Here is a 19921-nt window from a genome sequence, read left to right as displayed (position 1 = left end):
GGGAAAAGAAATGCTGGATGTAAACATGATCTGTGGTTAGAACATGTCCTAACTGCTCTTCAAAGCCCAGCAATTAGTAGTTCAAAAGTGAGCTGGCAATTCTAATTGAAAAAGAATCTGTATAGGCGTAATTATAATTCAGTACATGCTGTTGTCACAATTATTGGCTAAAAAGCAGCCAAAAAGATTGTAAAGACTTGTTTCAGTCCATTTATATTGAGGTGTAATTTTATGGGAAGGCTTCACCTCCCTGGTCCCTTTGCTTCGCTATTAGGATGTCTTTTCAAGCTGCAGCTTTTCTCTTGCTTGGCATTTTCCTGCCTTTAGAAGTAGCCAGCTTATAAAAACATATTATTGTAGCTTCTGGGTGGAATTGTTAGGACCTGCTTTCAAAGACAGCAAAACCATTGGCAGGACATTCAGAGAGCACTGAGACACACATTGGGCTGGTCTTGCAAGTGTGTATGGTTGATGATGTCATGGAGACTGGAATCCAAAGACCTCTAAAGAAAAGCATGACAGATGCTATGGAATACTATGCTAAACATATTTATTTTACAAGTGAATAAGATATATAGTCTGTATATTGACTATTTGTAGTCAGTGGTCCCACATTTCTGTACACTGCATGGGAGATGACATTTTTATTTTTGTAAGTTATGGCATGTGTTGACGACCGACAGGAAGCTCCGGCGTGGGCTGGTCCATGAAGTCACGAAGAGTCGGAAGCGACTAAACGAATAAACAACAACAACAATGGCATGTGTACTTTCCAGCCCTGTGCTGGTTATCAAATGTATTGATTTATATGTTTTGAACTCAAAGATGGAATGACAGACATGAAAAACAGCACACCTTGATTAGAAATTAATGGAAATGTTGTTTAGTTTGCTTTCTGATAATATTTCAATTTTTTACACATTTCTTCATAAAGAGGGTACAAGTGAGTTGAGATGGAAGAGATCTGAATGTGGGAGAAACCAAATCTGGTAAGATTTGTTAACCCAGGGTAGGATCTGGATTACTCAGCTCTTAAAAATGTGACTTTGAATCCCTGTGGATTCAGCCAAATTCATGATGTGGCACAAAAGCTGATATAGCTTCTTTCTTTCAGGCTTCTGCACTTTAATGTCAGAAGAAAACTTTGTTCTCTTTCTTCTAGAAATGCTGTTGGATTTGGGATTGTTGAAGATGGCTGGATTTTTTAAAAATAGGAGCTTATCAGAATTTGCACATTTCTACATAAGCAAGAGATGAGGAATTTAAGAGCTGAAACATTTGTAAATGGGAGAAAGCAAAAGGGATAAGATTCATTAATCACTATGAACAATCATTTTGATCATCCCATAAAGCCTTGTTCTCTCTCACCTTAATTTGGGCTGAAAACCAGCATTCATAATTTTTGAGTTTGATAGTCATGTGCTGTCAGAAGGGTTGTCTGGAAGCTGAAATTCATAAGCAGGAAAATCCAGTTTTCCCATTATCCTGCATTTTCGGACATGGGGTGAGGCTATCCAGGGTTGAGGCAAAAACTCTCAGTCATGTTCAGCCTTCTTCATCACTAGTAAGATGAACAGATCCCTGACAGTTAAGAATGGGGAGGCTTCATGGTGGAGGACCCTCATCAGCGCCTAATTCTAATCAGCTCTGCAAAAAGAAGTTGTGCTAAAAACAGCCTTGGTCGTGCACCTGCAACTGAAGGTTTGTCAGAGTTAATAGGAAAGCAATCTTTATCAAGGCATCTTTGTTTAGAACTACTTGTGATACATGCTTCAGGGTCAAGAAGCAGTTGGCTCAGTATTTTTTTACATTTACATTCTACATTTTACATTCCAAAGACAGTTGAAGAAGGCGAGAGGTCCCAGAAGGAAGACCAGAATGTTACAGAGGCAGAGAGATCCAACTTTTCAGACCAGCATCTGGGAGAAGCATTCACAAGTCCTTCTTACTTCCTTCATACTTTTTTTTTTTAAGTCCTGGGTGAAGAACCTCTTTCCCTGAATAACAGATGATGATGATGCACCGAGGAGGAAAAACGGAACAATAAAATCAAAAGGAAACCCCACCCTTTCCCAAGGCACAGTCTTTTTGCCAGAACATGACATCAGCACGAATCAATGTGTAGAGGGAAAAGGATGGTCTTGGAAACTGACTTAGACACTGGGGGTAGGGTGGGGGCATGATGAAATCTTGAGGGAATGCCAAATATTTGTGTGTTTGGCAACGCCTCCCTCCCAGATATAAGACAGGAATTCAGAGAAAGAGCCACTACCCATCTTGAGCCTTTTAGGTTTTAGCTCAGAAGTCTCTCTTGTGTGGCTCCATTTTTTTGCAAAATGTCCACTACCATCAGGCAGTACACTTCCTCCTCTTCCTGTATGAAGGGGCCTACCTGCAGCTTTGGTGGGGGCTCTTCCCAGCTCTCCTCTGTCCCTCTGGGTGGGGGATACAGAACCTCAAGCATCCATGGCAGAGCTGGTGGCATCTCTGCCTCTTCCTCTCGCTATGTCTGTGGTGTCGGCAATGCCCTTGATGGTGGCTATGGAGGCAGCAGCTACTACAGTAGCTATGGTGGTGGCTTTGGCAGTGGCTTTGGTGCAAGTCTTGGGGGAGGCTTTGGTGGAGGCTCTGTGGCCAGTGGTAATGTCCTTTTGACTGGAGGTGAGAAGCAAACCATGCAGAACCTTAATGACCGCTTGGCTGCCTACCTAGACAAGGTGCGGGCATTAGAGGAAGCCAATACCAGTCTGGAAATTAAGATCAAGGAGTGGTACCAGAATCAGGGACCTGGTCCAGACCGTGACTACAGCTCTTATTTCAGAACGATTGAGGACCTGAGGAGCAAGGTACGACTCGATGCCTATTAGAGGGGAACATTTTCCCAGTCTGACTATAGCAATGCATTATTAAGGCCAGGAAAAAGCATATGGGTTCAGAGAATACTGGTTTATAAATCAGTATATTTATAAACTGTTATTACCATTCTTTGGGTACTTGTTGCCTATGCGACTTTGTCACATCGTCCCCCTGCTAGCTGCAATCCCTGTAGAAATCTAAAATGGCCAGTATGTGTTTATACTTCATAGAGAGCTGCAGTCAATTCTGACATTATTATGGTGTTAATGTGTACTCAAAATAATGAGGACAAAAAATTCTTAGGTACATGAGTCTCTAACTGATAAAAACTTTGTCAAATATATTCTGTGCCAGGGTAATCCATATTCTGTATCCAATGAGGATAAACTCTGAAGTCATATGCATTATCTAAGTAAGATGGTTGTAAGTTTTATTTCCATGTTTTACTGTTTTGCAAAATTAATTTCAGTTCTGCTTATCATGGATAAGTGATGGAATGATTAGGCCTATTCTTGAAAGGCAGAATTCAGGACTGTCCATCTGATTTCTGGTACATTGAACAGCAATTAGTATAGTGAGATAGTCCTAGAACTGATAATAGGATAATTGGATCCATCTGAATTAAGTTTTGGTAGAAAATGTTATATAGCCTTCAACAATATGAGAGGTTTCTATGTTGCTTTTTGAATAGACACTTGTACATCATCACATAAAAAGGACAAGGGAAGACCTAATGGGTGTAAAATATGCATGTACTGCTTTTCTATGTTCAAAATGTAGTTACTGCCACAGTAATATGATGCGTCTTGCCATGTTGGGCATCAGTATGAGCAACTGACCTGTGTGACTCCAGGATTGCTTGTCCAGATGGTCAGTGTTGATGGGTATATTAAAGACCATTCTCCTTCCTTTAAACTGGCCAACTTTTAAATCAGGTGGCTCTCAGAAAGGAAGGCTATACTTTACCATTAATCAAGTAGAGAGCGGTCATCTGCAAGAAATAGAAGATAATGGATAAATGGCTGCCTTTGAAAATCCAGATCTTTCATGACATTAAGAATGAAAAATGATGGATAAGGGAGAAGTGGATTTGTTTCCTCATTAGATCATTTCTAAGCGGATGACAATTGGAGGTCCAAGAAAACAACAGTGGAAAGCAGATTGCTTCAGGATAGCAATTATTTAATTCCAGTTGTCTACTGATGAAAGCCTCCAGAAATCATTAAAAAATTGCAAATGATGTCTGCACATCCTGAATACGGGCCTGCTGATGCATACCAGATGTTACTCACATTCCAGGCTTGCATGCCTGAGAGCTCTTCAGGGCAGGGCAGGGCGCTGATACAGCTCACCCTTTTGTGTAGCTTTGTCTGATGGATTCAGACTCAAGTACTGAGTAATAATAACAAATGATTTTGTACTAGGCTCAAGTGAGGGATTAGCAGAGCTCTTTGAACACTTCATTTGCTATATAAATAAGGATCAATGTGACAAAAGTATTAAATTTGTCAAGGTGGATAGATACTTATCCTGATCAATAAAAAGATCCAAGCACCTTTTCTTAGTGCTGTTAACTGCTCTTATTACATGATTGCTTTCGTCCTATATATAGTTAGGGTGGTGTCATAAATAGTTACAGCAGTGATGGGGAATCTGTAGTCTTCCATATGTTGTTGAATTACAACACCCCAAATCCCTCACTAAGGTATAGCTATGTAGCTATGGTTGCTGGGAGTTGTAAATCAGCAATTTGAGGTCCAGGGTTCTCTATCCCTGGGTTGGTGAACTGGATTGTGATAGGGAAGACCTCTTTAAGATTGCTTCTTAGTTTACCTGTTGTTGTTTTTTCTAGATTTTGGCAGCTGCCGTTGACAATGCTAGTGTTCTCCTTCAGATTGACAATGCACGCCTGGCTGCTGATGACTTCAGAACCAAGTAAGTTTTTGATTTCTAAATTCAAGGACAAATGGAAAACAATAACATCAAATTTTATATGGCTTACTGAACTGATGGAATTATTTTGCACATACTAAGTAACTGGATTGACTTTCAGATTTAAGAGATAAAAGCTAGATTAAAGAATGAGAATAGGAGCCAAAGCAGGTAGTGATGCCTGAAGATTTTGTTTGGTCTCCGTTTAGAAGTAAGCAGACCTGATTTTCACTTCTTAAGCCAAGGTCAGCAACATAGGTCCCACAGGTCCCAAGTCATCCTCAAAAGCTCTGGATGATCCAGGAATCTCCCAAATTAACTTTTTAAAAATTAAAATAAAAAAAAGGTTGCAATCCTATGAGATACAATGCTCTCTCATTAGATTTTGAGAGATCTTACACAAGAACACCAAAGTCTTGCAAGATTTCATGAGAATATATGAGATTTTGGCATTCCTACATTAGATTGTCAAAATCTCAGGGTAAGATTGCTGGAATCCTGCAACACTTGGAGCAATACTTGTTGTTGTTGGGTCCAGACACTTCATGAGATCATATACTGGTGCTCAGAATCTGTCAACTCCATTCTATATTTCTGAGCTGGACAAGCTATCCTTTGGATTTGTAGTGCTCTGATCAAAATATATGCCAAAATGCACATTTTTGAAATTCAGAAATATGCATTTTGTGAGACAACATATTCAAAGCTGTATATTTAAATCAGATTTAGTGTTTGAAGATTATTATGGATTAATGCAGAAACAGGACAGAACAGACTTGGAATCTTGAATTGCACTGGGAAGCCTATTGATAACCAGTGCAGCTCCTAAAACAGAGGTGTTACATGGGCATACCAAGGCATGACAGTAACTCCCTGGGCTGCCGCATTCTGGAGCAGCTGCATCTTCCAAGTGATCTTCAGGAGTAGCCCCATGTACAGCACATTGTAATAATACATATGCAATGTGACCAAAGCACAAGAGACTGTCTGAAGGGTGTTTGATCCAGCAAAGGGTGCGATTGTTGCACAAGATGGACTTGTACAAAGGATTTCCCGACCACAGTTGCAACCTGTTCTTTATGCAGGAGTGAAAGTTCATAAATATCCCAACTTAAGCACCAACCCTGAGCAGGGTAGTGGCATCCCACTCAGGACTAAGGATGGATAATCTCCACATCCACTGGGTCCAAATAACCAGGATTGAGCTTGAGCTTGTTTCTCCCTGTTCAACCCCACATAGCCTCTAGGCCAGTGTTTCTCAACCTCAGGAACTTTAAGATGTATGTGTCATGCACTGCCTACCGCAGAGTAAAACACTGACGCTGATTCATATGAGAGCAGGTTCAGGTTTATTTCTTACGTAGTAACAGTTGCGAAAAAAGCTGAGAGTGAGAGGAGCGCGCCGGTGCGGGGTTTAAATACCCCGCGCCGGTCAGCGCCCCCTCACCCTGGGTTACGTCATCCCCCCTTTGTCCTGCATGCTGTCTTGCCGGTAGGTGAAGGGTTGCGAGGCCCCAGCTGGTGCCCCGGGATCGCCCATCATTGGTTTCCTCATTCAGCCGGTGATTGCTGTCAGCTGGGCGATCTCCATTGCGCTTGTGCTATCAGCTTGGGTGTGCCTCGCGATCCGCTTAGCCTTTGTCTTTTCTTCTTTCTCCTTTGTGAGCTGATGGCTGCTTCCTCCGGCTAGAGTCTGTGGCTGTTGTTGTGCGTGCTATGCTTATCTTGTGCCCCTTCCTCTGCTTCCTCGTTATTGTCATGTGTGCCGTTGTGCTGATGTCTTCAGCTCAACGGCACTCATGACAGTATGGAGTTCAACTCCCAGAATTCCCCAGCCAGCCAAGACACATCTTAAAGTTCCTGAGGTTGAGAAACACTGCTCTAGGCACTGGGACAGCTTGGCCTGGTCTGCTTGGGATTGAATATACGAGTGGGTACCAGTGCATAATGATATTCTTGTATACATTTTCGAACTTCTTCTCACACCAAGGGATCACTGACTGAGCTCCTGGCCTCCATTTCCTCTGTGACAAGGCACAGATGGGCCTTGCCTACTGTTACTGGATTAATTTAGTCTGCAACTGAATAACAACAACAGGTGAAGGGAAGGCAACCTTGAAATCTCCCGTGCTCAGTGCACTGTACAGTGGTGACAATAATTGGTCAAGAGCAAGGACTGAAAAAGAACAAGGTTTACCCTTGGAGCAACTTTAGGGCCCTGCTGATATTCTGAGACTCTATAGGTCAAGTTGAGGGACTTGAGACCATCCTGTGTACATTTCAACCTCTTCCTCTATGGGTCAAACTGCACATAACATCGTCATGAACTAACTTGGTATAGCTAAAGGGCTGTGGCCTATGATTTAAAAACTCCTTTTCACTGCTTTGGTGCTGGCCAGAATTAATGTCCCCCCTTCTAGTGTTCATAATTATACGAAAACTCCTATCAGTGCCGGTGGGAGCTTTTCTTCCATTGCAAATGGGAGCTCTGGTGGCAGTTTTGGCCAGAAACATGGCAGGCTAAAGAATCCAGCTTTTTCCCCCTATTCCCTGACAATGTATTTAAACAAATGAGCAAGCAAAGTAGAAGATAAGTAAGAGTTCTAGTTTGGCTTTCATTGAATAATATCTCATGAACTTTCAAGAGGCTATGGGTTGATTCAGCAAACTTGAAATTTTTAAATAAAAACAGGCACATATTAGCCAAGTTTATGATTATGAGAACCAACGGGAATGGCATTGACTTTAATCTTGAGAATGGACTTTTAAAAGCACAACACCAGCTCAGACCCAAATGATATTGGATCAAAACTGAACAACAGGGATACGTGATTGTTCTAAAACATTTTTGCCTTTAATAAAACAAAATAGGGGGGGGGAAGCAATAGGAAAAAAGAAAGAAAATAAGAAGAAAAGGCAAAACAACAATTATATATAAAGGCTTATCATACATGTAAATATGTATATTAAGTTTCATATAACAGTTTCCATAAAGGAAGATCATATTTCATTTTAATTGTCCATTTAATCTAGGTCTGTAAGCAGCTTGTTCATCAGTTGCAAGTAACATCAGGGCTTCAAAATGGATATGTGGTTTAATGCTTTGTTGTATACATGTATTTCCAGGTTTGAAACAGAGCAAGCTTTGCATATGAATGTTGAAGGTGACATCAATGGACTGCGCAGAGTCTTAGATGAACTGACCCTGTCTAGGTCAGACCTGGAAATGCAGATTGAGAATTTGAAAGAAGAACTGGCATATCTCAAGAAGAACCATGAAGAGGTAAGACACCAAGCCAGCGACAAAACTAATCCACCACTAATGAGATTTTTTTGCACCTATTGGTTCAGGCCACACAACCCTCTGCAAATGGATATTTCTTGTTGCCAGACTCAGGATTTGACATCTGAGTGCCCAATCAGTATTAGCCCATGTTTAAAACAGCTTGTGATGATATGCAAATGCTTAAGTCACAGGCTTTTGGTGGTGGCGCAGGAAGACCTTCTAATTTAGAGGCTATGGCCCTAAGAAAGAAACATGAATCTATGCTAGAGCTCATGTTCATGTGTAAAAAGTCCCAAATTCAATTCCTGGTATTTCCCAAGAAAGCAGGCAAGGCAGAAAGATATTTGCCAAAGACTGTATATCAATGGGTTCATTCTCATGTCCCTGTAACTACAGCAGTAGCACAAAGGTTGCTGGCTAACTATTCTTAAATGATGTGTCCTCAGGACTTTTGTCTTATCCGCAGCACACAGCTGAGGAACTGAAAGTCACCTTTAGCTGCTCCAGTTTTAAAGCAGTGTTTTCCCTCTTCTAACACAATTCTTCCTGTGGATAAGATCTGTGATGCTTCCTTAACAATGTGGTTGTTGATACAATGGCAGTCTGGAATCTGTTCACTCCCATTGGCACCTGGGGCAGCTGTGGTCTTTGGGCACTGTTTTCTAGTATAATTCCCATCGCCCAGAGTCACTGGGAGTCAAGTGGCATAAAAATGTAATAAATCATTATCATCTGTTTTTGACATCTGGAGAGCCTGGTTCTTTCAAAGAGGCTCTCTTACCTGCCATGTATCAGCTCCAGGTGCAATCAGGTAGCTGGTAAATGGGGTCCTCCCTCTCTTCTCTTGCCACCCCTCTCAGTCCTGGCAGCTTGGACTGGGAGAAGAAGTAGAGGGTAGAGGGAGATATGGCTCTTCACCCATCAGCTCTCCAATGACACAGAACAGATCCTTTCTTACTTTACTGGGTAACCCCCCCACCCCAACTGTTGAAGAGACTTAATCTCTTCAGTGGTGAGGGAAAACATTCAGTAAATGCTGAGGGAGCCAGTTTGGTGTTGTGGTTAAGGCATCAGGCTAGAAACTGGGAGACTGTGAGTCCCACCTTGGGCACAAAGCCAGCTGGGTGACCTTGGGCCAGTCACTCTCTCTTAGCTCTAGGAAGGAGGCCATGGCAAGCCACTTCACCACTTCTGAAAAACCTTGCCAAGAAAACTGCAGGGACTAGTCCAGGCAATCCCCAGGAGTTGATAACTGACCAGCAGGCACCCCCCACCCCAAAAAGAAAATTCTGAGGCAAGCTTCTCTGTTTTTAAAACCCAAGATGGCCTGGAGTAAAACAAAGTGAAATGAGAAGCTTTTCTTCTTAAAGCTTTAGTAGCCAGAAAGCAGCAAAATATAACAGAGTAAAACACAGAAATATAAAATTTCCATAACAGCCTCAATCTTAATTGGTATGTAATGATTGCTAATGTGTTTACCAGAGGCACTTTAGCTCTGGATTTGTAGATCCCTTTCAGTAGGCTATAAGAAAGATATTTAGGGCTTTTCCTCATGGCTGAGTTAAGGTGGCCCAGTCCCTAAGCCAACAGAAAACTATATTGGCATGTAATGTACTGCCCCCATTGGCAGATTCCATTCTGCCACAAATAATGCCAACAAATAGTGCTGTCATGGGTTTAGTGCTATTTTAGATGATTGCTAAACTCACTTTCAAAAGCAGCTCAAACAGCAGCTGGCAGATGTGGGAAGGGTTGTCCCAAAAAGAGACAAAGAGCCAATTATCTCACACTGTGAAGCTCCCACCTCCCTATTGCTGGTCAGCTGCTGTTTGGACTGATGGTGGCACAGAAGAGTCTAGTTTGCCTGCACCAGCCTAAAATGGCCAACGGGTGTTGGTTTGATCCTAATCACTGGGATTTACCTGGCCATGTCAGCAGCAGAATGGTTGATGAACTGTGCCAGATTGGATCCACAGCAAAAATTGTGTTGGGATAAGAAGGAAAACACTACAGTGAAACAACTGTAGTTGTTTCAGGACAGCCAACAACTAAGGCTGCCTCTGGTTTGAGCTGAGGATCAAATGAAGTTGGCATCATGAAGACATGGCACACACACAAAAGGGTTGTTGGGGTGTGTTTGTACCAGGGTTACAAGCAAGTGAGGACATGCTTGAGAGATCACATTGGAGGTCTCATGTTCTTTGTTTAAAGATAGACATTAAAAAATCCACTAAAGATCTACTTCCGGAGAAGACAATATATGTTAGACAAGAAGTCTATATAACACAGCTTCCTACAAAGTTTTGTATAGAAATACATATGAATGATAGATATTTTCTGCCCCACAGGAAATGAGTATTTTCCGAAAGCAGGTCGGTGGAGAAATAACTGTAGAAATGGATGCTGCTCCTGGTGTGGACTTAACCAAAATCCTGGCAGAGATGCGTGAACAGTATGAGACTTTGGCGGAGAAGAATCGCAGAGATGCTGAGCAGTGGTTCTTCAGCAAGGTGTGCTTTTCTTTAATAGGAGGGCCTTTGCAGAACACATGCCATATACTCCCTCAGATGCTTAGTGCTCTGAGTTGGGTTTAAACAGTGGGTCTTCTCTTTTTTTTCTTGTAGACTGAAGAGCTAAATCGGGAAGTTGCCACCAATACTGAACAGCTGCAGACGAGCAAGACAGAGATCGTAGAACTGAGACGTACTATTCAAGGTTTAGAGATAGATCTGCAGGCTCAACTCAGCATGGTATGGAGACACTTAAAGTCTAATGGCTTTTCCCCCTACATCTATCATTTGTGGTATAATTTTGGTTATTCCAATGATGGGGGTGAGTGGGTGAGGAGGTGTCATAACTTAAAATATCCAGACTATCTTCTCTTGCAATAGGTTCTCCTCAATAACAACCAAACCAAACCAAACCAAACCAAACCAAACCAAACCAAACCAAACCAAACCAAACCAAACCAAACCAAACCAAACCAAACCTGTTATTAAAAAGAAAGAGAGACATTATACCTAATCCAGAAAAGTTTAGTTGTCCTGGTTAAGTTTAGTCCTCTTAACAATAAAATGACAGATTTGTCTCTGCCTTCAAGGTCAAGTGAAGGGGCTTCTTTCCTCTTCTGAAGCTGCCTGGCCCAATCTAGGATTCTTTATTTTCTGTTCACCTGCTGGAGAACATGGAAGCTTACTCACACTGGACTTTCTTTTTGTGTATGAGACACTTGGATTTCCTTCGTATCTGAGATAGTGTGTGTTATTCATGATGGCACCTAATATTTCTGGAACCCCAACTCAGATGCCTCCTGCTCTTCTCCTTCCCCAGAAAGCAGCACTGGAAGGCACGTTGGCAGATACAGAATCTCGCTATGGTGCTCAGCTTGCTCAGATCCAGACTCTGATCACCAATGTGGAGCAGGAGCTGGCTGCCCTGAGATGTGACATGGAGCGCCAGAACCATGAGTACAAGGTCCTCCTTGATGTCAAGACACGCCTGGAACAGGAGATTGCCACCTACCGTCGCCTCTTGGAAGGAGAGGAAGCCCAGTATGTTAAAGGGGGTGCTGTGGGGTTTGACAAGGATAGCTGGATTGGGAGAGAAAAGCGAGAGAAGTGATCTAAAATGACATGCATGGAATGAAGGGTTTTTAGATGGGAACATAACTAGTTAATATTTATTCCAAGTTCCCAAAGCAGTATGAAGTTCCATTTGTGCTGAGCAGTTACCAGTGCTTAGTTTTCTGTGGAGTGATCACTGGATGCATATACAGGTTGAGCACAAAAGTTGGCAAATACCCAAATTACAAAATCCATAGTCCCACATCAGAACTGAGAGACAGAAAAGCAATACCCCTTCCCAATGTTCTTAGCTCACATCTACTGTATGCTAGGCTCCCTCACATCCTTGCTATGTCACTTACTGCACCTGCTATTTCTAGCATTTTTTTTTTCACATTGAGACTTAGAAGTGTTGCTTGATGGACTTGCAGCCAAATGTTCTCTGTCCCATTATAAATAATAATGCTCTGACTTACAAGTGTGAATCAATTTGATATCTAGTTTGAGTGCTTTGACTACCAGTTGCTATTTTTAAGTGGAGAAGGATTTTACAATCAGCATGGTCAGTGAGTGTATGTGTGAATAAAGTAGGATTGCTGGGCAAAGTATTTTTAATGATGGGGTCACATGCCAACATATCCTCATCCAGTTTGGATTGTTACTTTGCCCTGACATGTTTTCTGGAATCCTGTTCATAAAGTGAAACAGGATCTCCTCCTCTGATTTCAGGGAAATAGTTTCTGATTTTTTAAAAGACTTTGCTGGCTTTAGTGTGATAATAGAAGAAATAATAACAAGAAACCAAAGATATGAAATTTCCTTCTATTTATGGGAACTAGAGTTTCTTTCTTTTTCTTTTTTTTAAATAACAGATAATTAAAAGCACAAACCACCCCCCAGCCCCAAAAGAGAAAAGAAATAAGCAAATCAAAAAGAGATTTACAAGTTATATAAAATTGATTAAGAATTTAAATTAACATTAGATTAGTGCCCTATTTAAAATGAGCAAAACTGTTATTAAAATCAGCTCAACAGTCAATGATTAACAAAGATAGCTGATACAATAAGAACCATAAATCAAAATAAAAAATTAATCAGAGCTTTTGTCTCATCTAAAAGGTTCTATCCTTATTTAAAAGGTCAGGCAAGAGTGAATATTAAAGTTCTATGTTAAGAGAAACCCAGACTCTGATGCAATAGAAGTCCATATGTAGAATTAGAATCCATAAATGGTTCCCTTGTTGAAGTGAATTCCTTATCAGGCTTATTTGTCAAATACCAACTTATTTCTCATCTTGATGCATACTCCCACAGTTTCTTCTTCTAAAGAGGGAATCATACACGGTTTCCAATAAGAAGTATAAAGTATTGTGGCAGCTGTTATCATATACAGAGTTAACTCTGTATACTTTATAGAAATCTAAGGTTTAATTATGTTTACCAGTAAAACAGAAGGCAAAAAAAACCCAATTCCATCTTCAAGGTTTGTTTCATTCCTAAGTAAACTGTCTTCCAGAGCTCTTGAGCTTCTTTCTTAAATAATAAATAAATTCATCCTTCAGTATCATAAAGGTAATTATTTTTACATGTTGAGAGAAATATGTTTACATAAATATTTGATTAAAATATTAACTAGTAATGTTTTATTTAGTAGACCACCCTATTTTCATGTTCATGAGTTTTATATTATTGGCTCATTAGCTTATTGCATTGTGTGCTAGAAAAACTATTAGGGTTTTTAACTGGACCATGAACTTCTTTGTTTCTTACAGCATCACATCCCAATACAATGCAGCTACATCTGGTAGAGAAGGTAAGAATGGAACTTAGTTAAACAACTATAAATTCATTGCATCCTAGCTTTCACTGATTTATTGCTCTTCAGATTGTATTGAATTGCAGTTCCCTTATCAACAGGCCACATTAATTAGGGTTCATGGGAATTGTAGTCTAATATATCTGGAGAAGTTCAGGTTGTGAAAAGTTGCTGTGCACACTTACCAGGGAGTGAAGCCAGGATTACATCTCATACAAGTATAGAGGACTGGGATGTCAGAAAGAAAGATGGGGAATCAGTGATAAACCCAACTCTTGATATATTTTTTTTAATCAGATTATTTCCCAATAACCTTTTAAAAACAGTAAGCAAGTAGGTAAATGGATTCCCTCTGTCCTTCCTGTAATTTGAGCACATACAGTACATATTGGTTATGTATAAAATTAATACTGCGGCTGGCTAAATAAGCCAGAAGAAGATATTTCAAGAAATGTCAAATGTTCACCATCTTGAGTTGCATGTTACTAATTTTAATATCCCATGATCTTAAGTGTATTTCAGGCTGTTCAGCCTTAAGATGCAATCTCACACATCCCTTTTAAGGAATAAACATATATCTGAGTGAACATGTGTAGGACTGTAATAATATTATCCCATTCCCAATCCTTCCTATTACCAAGATCTCCATTGTAATATTGCAGTTTTCCCCAGCTTAGTGTCCTCCAGACACAATGCCATTGCAACTCCCAAAATTTCCTGCCAATATGATGAGGTCAGCTGCGAATTCTGGGAGCTATAGTTTCAACATGTCTGGAGGGTACTCAGTTGGGGAATTGCTTCATAGCAAGTCTACTTTTTCCCTTCAAGTTATATGTCAGAAGTATTGGTAGTCGAGAAAAAAAGGTGGGATTTGGAAGCAATAACACTTTCTGGTTCTCCTTACATAAGAAACAGAGAGCAGAAGAGACCTTTCAGAACAACCTCCTAATTGGTTTAAGGCCCAACAGAAGCTTCTTGAGAATTCTGGTCATTTCAGGTCCTGAATATTCTCTCTACAATCTGATGTCAGCAAGTGCCCCCTTGAATTTAACTGAAGAAAACATGCCCTTTATGTCTCTTTCTCTTGCAGTGTCAAAAGTCTCTCGCCAAGTCCGCATGGTTGTTGAGGAGATTGAAGATGGGAAAGTGGTTTCTTCACGTGAGCAGATCAAACAGAGTTCCTAGTGAAAAGGACCATTGATGCTACATACTCCAAGACATATCCGAAAAAGTAGTTGTAGTGTATTATTTTTGTCTAGTTGATATTCTACAGTATGTATGTTTGGGTCAAAAGAGGAACAAAGTTAAATAATTATCTGCCTTTTTCAGCCAATAAACTTGTCTGTAAGCAATTAACAATAACACTGTTCTTCTGATCATGCAAAACACAAGCTCTTTTCATGGAAGTAAATTGGGGATTCTCCAAAGCTCAGCCCATCATGGATTTCAGTGAGAAATGAAAAAGAGGTCCAATTTGTCTATACAACTGTGTGCAGCACATGAAAAATACTTTTTTTCTTCCTCACCATTATCTCTGCTTGAAGAGGACAGAAAAATACATAATACACTTTAAAAACAGGTGGATTTTCAACTGTACCATCAGGGCTGCCATCTTGACACCCCTGAATTTCAGCAAAAGGAACAAACAGTAAGGGCAGGGGGATTCAGGCTGTGACAGTTTCAGCAGGTCCCAATTATGCCCATTCCTGACTTTGGCCTGGAATCTAATTATAACTTCCACAACCCCCAACCAGCCTTACTATCTCGACCTGATGGGAATTCAAGTCCAGACAAATCAGCTTGCTTATGCCTGGTCGAGATGACTTCTGAAATTCTCCCTGCCAAATATGTGATTCAACAATCACAATAAAGTATGGCAGAAATGGGCAGCTTGGTCCTTATAGGTATCAATGTGTTTATTTGCTGCTTAGCATGTTCCTGGGCCCATCTGATTTAATAAATAATACAAAAATAAAATTAAAGCAACATATTTATCTGTAGGAATGCCTTTGGGTCTTATGAAGGTCACCAAGAATATTGGTGGAGACGGTTGGCAGAAAGGCTGCTGGTGAATCAGTAGGCTTGAGGGTAAATGGCATGTATTGTGACTGGCTATGCTAACCTGGCAGCCATTTTGTGAGGGCACTCACCACGGGCTCTCAAAATTTCAAATGTGCCTGTGGCTCAGAAAAGTTGGATTAGCTGCATTCCTCTATTATTATCCTTAATACTTGCCAATTTAATATGAAGCTTTCACTGTGATAGTAGTCCTCATTTAGTGACTGCCTCACTTAGTGACAATTCACAGTTTTGATGGTGATGAAAAAGTAACTTTACAACTAATCCTCACATTTATGACCTTTGTAGGTCTGTAAAGCAAAGGAAAGCTGATGTAAGATCATAAGCAGAGTCACAGTTTCACTTAGCAACCGCTTAGCTTAACGACTGAGTTGAGGTCCCAAATGTGATCACTAAACGAGGACTACTGTATCAGTGATGCCCTTTACAGCTGCCTCCTGGGAATGTGACAGAGCAGGGAAAATCTGTTCAAGTGGAATAGAAATAGATTTCCCAGATTTGTGGTAAATGTAGAACCGGGGGGCATCTGTGTGTGTGTGTTTGTGTGTGTGTGTGTGTCAAAAAAAAGTCAAGGCAGCCACCATAGCTGAACCATCAAAGCCACAGTCTTTTTGATGTACATAGCATGCACAACACACACAAAAAAGAAGTGGGCTTTGATCACACAGCCACAGCTGCCATCTTGACTTTTTTGATCGCAGCTGCAGACACCCTTGCATGACAGAGTTCACCTTCTAGCTGTTATTGCTTGACTTAGCTTCCCTGCAGCCACTTTACTAGAGTACTCTGTCAAGTAAGGAGTCATGAAATCCCAAGTCCCTGAACAACATTTGTTCAATTAACCATACCCACAACTCTATGGGCTTTGATGCTTTCAGATGGTGTGATTTCAGACCTCTGGATGATAGCCTTTGCTTGCTTGCATATACAAAGAGATGGTCAGAAAAAAGTGCAAGTCTATCAAAATGAGTATATTAAAAACACAAGTTAACCTGCCTTTGCACTGAGCAAAGCTTTGAAGAGCAGGAACGCTACTAGCATTAGAGATAAACTAAAGCTTCATTTCTAACTGTGGTTAGGATGATGATAATTACATTGCTGCAGGAGAAACTGTGTCCTTAATATGCAAACCAAATCAAACACACAGACAAGTTTACCTAAACATCAAAAGAAAAAAAAGAGAGAGAGAAAGATAGCACTGCTTGACTTCCCTTCCCTTTACTGACTCCTGAGAACCAGAAAAAAATGCTGGAGATGATGATGTTGAAATGATGGAAATGGAATCCTTGCTTAGGCATTCTACAGAAGCTGCAATGACATAAGAATGATGAAATATATGGCATGACATCACATCACAACACAACGTCTGGCCTTTTGTACTTGCATCCTGAGGTCAAATCTAGGTATGCAGGTCATATGGTTTGCATCACAACACACATGTCCATTTCTGCCCCTCCACCCACCCCCCATGGATGTTTATGATCTATGGTCCATCATGGTCAAAGGTGAGAAGGGGCACACGGTGAGACCTCTTGCTACCTTCTACTTTATTTTAATTGATTCGACTTATTATTACTAAATGAAATTAGTTTACTGAAAGTGCAGTTTAGCCCTGCTGCAAGTTTTCTGCTCTGAAGGATAGATAGGACTAACTTGAATCAGTTTTCTGCAGTCATGTCAATGGTCCTCATTAAAGAGACAGCCTGCCTTCAAAGGTTAAATTAGTTGTTTGTTCTCCTGATGCTCATTTTTCTTGGCAGCATTTCCCCCCTTTTACCTTAAACTTCTTTGCCCATGCTACCATACACACCCAGTAGGTCCACTGGCTAGAATTGATGCTATGCAATCTATGGTTCTAGAGGCAAGTATTATAACATCCTACTTCAAAATTGTCTCTGTCCCTGCTTAGAGGGATTAACTGAGTTGGCTTTGCAAGTTTTTATTATATTGTCTCATCTATCAGTCTTGGCTCTCTGCCCCTGCTAACTAATCACTTGGATCAGGTGGATAAGGAAGATGCATGTTTTCTGCTAGTGTATTTTGTTAGTTTATTCTGAAGTAACCAGGAAGGTAACTAAATTCTGTCCATTGGCAGAGGCTGAAAGAAGGACTTAGATTTAATGCTGCAACTGTTAACCTCCAAGTTATAATGTTACCTGATCAGGCATTGCTGCATACTGATGATTTTTTTTTCTTTTTATCCTTAATATTCTCTATTTATTTTTACCATGTAATGGTCTTGGTCTCTGACTATAAATAAATAATATCCAACAGGCTTGTGTAAATCAGCCTAATTCTATTCAGATTGGAGACATGAGATTTGAAGAGGGCGTGTCATGATCACTGTTGCGATGCTTGTGACATCGCAACGGCTTGCATGACAATACAGGGAAATGGGTCCCTGGCGGATTAAGGGAAAAAGCAACTAGGTAACAAAAGAGAGCAACAGGTGCTGGCAACAAAGTATCAACTCTAGCCAGAGGCATGGAAGAGAAAGATACAATGTTGCAAAGAAAGCAATTGACAAGACCAGACCACGAGGCGTGCCCGAGCTGTCAAAGAGATTACGAACCTGATCGCCCGGCAATGAACCATCACCGGCCAGGGAAGCAATCAAGGAAACGCCCAGAGCACAGGAGGGGCTCCACGACCCCTCACTTACCGACGACGGAACCGACGGGGCTCGGGGGCGCACCCGGAGTAAGAAGGGGTGGAGCGCTGACCGGCGCGGGCTATTTAAATCCTGTTCCGGCGCGCTCCACTCACTCTCAGCTTTCTTAAAGGGCACGCATACTGTTACTCGAATAAATCCAGAACCTAAGCCTACGCTAGCGTCTGTGTTTTTACTGGGTAGCAGGCAGAGCCTGACAGGGTGTAATTCAATTTGGGTTCATGGTTAAACCTATTTGATTCCAGCTGCTTCAAAATTTGATTTGAAAAAAGAGTTACCCATAACTTATAGTGGGGGAGCATCAAAGTGGCCTGACTTCTGGGGAAACAATGGCAGACTGAAGACACCTCCATGAGAGTGGAGCTGACTACCTTGGCAGAAAGAGGAGCCGGTCAATGGATCAGCTCCTTGGAATTCCTCTCTTGAGCAAGGAGAGGACCAGGATCACCCTCAAGCACTCCAGACAGTGGCTCCCCACAAGGAGACTGTAAGACAGCAGTCTCTGGTGAGTTTTAGTGCTCTGGGAACTGTGGGAAAGTCATCTCACCTAAGCTGCAGTTTGGTGCCTTCAGAAGGACACTGGCTTCTCTTCTATTGTTTTATTCAAAAAATTTAATAAATTATTTTAAACAAAAGGACACTGGTTTTGCATATTTCCTTTCTTAACCACTTTAGGAAATTGCTTGTTAATGGCTTTCTGGATGTTAAGAACCTTCAGAAGGGCAAGTTTCATTACACCGGGTGAGTTCCCTTCTATCCTTGATAAAAAGAAATTTCATGCCAGTTTAAGGACTTAAAAAAATATTTTTTTTGAATAAAGAGCAAAAGGGTGACTAGAATGTTGATTCTGGAAAGTTATAAATGGATTAAGGGGCCAGATGGACTTGAAATAAGTTTTTGAAATTAATTACAAGAATACTTCATGTGGGTTGTTTAAAATTTTACAAAAAAATATATATGAAGATTTTGAAACTAACTGCAAGAAACCCTCCCATGAGAAAGTGTTGTTGACTAGGAAAAAAAAACATGTTAAGAGGGGACTTTGAAGGTTGACTAGAAGCAACCAGAGAGAACTGAAGATTATAATTAAAGGAGAGGAGACCCATTAGTACAGAATGGAGCAATATTATTTGACTGTGGAAGAATTCAAGGATATTTGGGAACAGTGCCCTCAGAAATTATGCTTAAAATTGTCTGCTATTATAAAAATGGATTCAAAAGAAGTTGTGGAACAGGAGCAGATTTTATTGGATAAAACAGAGACTGAGGGTGAGGGTGATTTCAGTGTAGATCTGAAAATGGATTTAAAAATTTCAGGCCATTAGAATGATATAGAAAATGATGTTATACTGGATTTACAAATGAAACCAGCTGATGTCTTAATTAAAGGGGACATACAAATAATAAATCAGAAGAGTGACTTGGCTTTCTTATCTTGGATTTACCAAAGAGACATGTTAAACTTGTGAAGGAGTTTCTGAGAGAAAACAAAGAGAAAATGATAAGAAATCAACTTGTAGGAGACTATTTGAAGGGATTAAAAATCAGGGTTCTTAAAAGTAAATGGAAGTAATACAAAGTAGGTTTATTTGATCAAGGTTAAAATATATATGTTGTTTCTGGTAGCTCTTAACTTTTTTTGAACAGGACTGAATGACAAGGCTTTAAAGATTTGTTTATAGACAAGAGGTAAGATATGGGAAGAAGAGGAGGGGTTT

General features: G+C 40.6%; 1 protein-coding gene across 1 annotated transcript; it reads left to right on the top strand.

The window, feature by feature from the left end:
• Positions 1-2257: 2257 nt before the first annotated feature.
• On the top strand, positions 2258-14798 carry LOC134495331 (keratin, type I cytoskeletal 14-like). Its single transcript, XM_063300698.1, has 8 exons — positions 2258-2846; positions 4709-4791; positions 7915-8071; positions 10423-10584; positions 10699-10824; positions 11405-11625; positions 13410-13450; positions 14544-14798. Exons 1-8 carry the CDS (start codon positions 2337-2339, stop codon positions 14636-14638), a joined length of 1395 nt encoding a protein of 464 aa, XP_063156768.1. The 5' UTR covers positions 2258-2336; the 3' UTR covers positions 14639-14798.
• Positions 14799-19921: the final 5123 nt, after the last annotated feature.

The sequence above is a fragment of the Candoia aspera genome, chromosome 4, assembly GCF_035149785.1.
Source record: "Candoia aspera isolate rCanAsp1 chromosome 4, rCanAsp1.hap2, whole genome shotgun sequence".
NCBI classification, from domain to species: Eukaryota; Metazoa; Chordata; class Lepidosauria; order Squamata; family Boidae; genus Candoia; species Candoia aspera.
The sequence above is the reverse complement of the archived record's forward strand: the minus strand, read 5'-3'. Positions and strand labels throughout refer to the sequence as shown.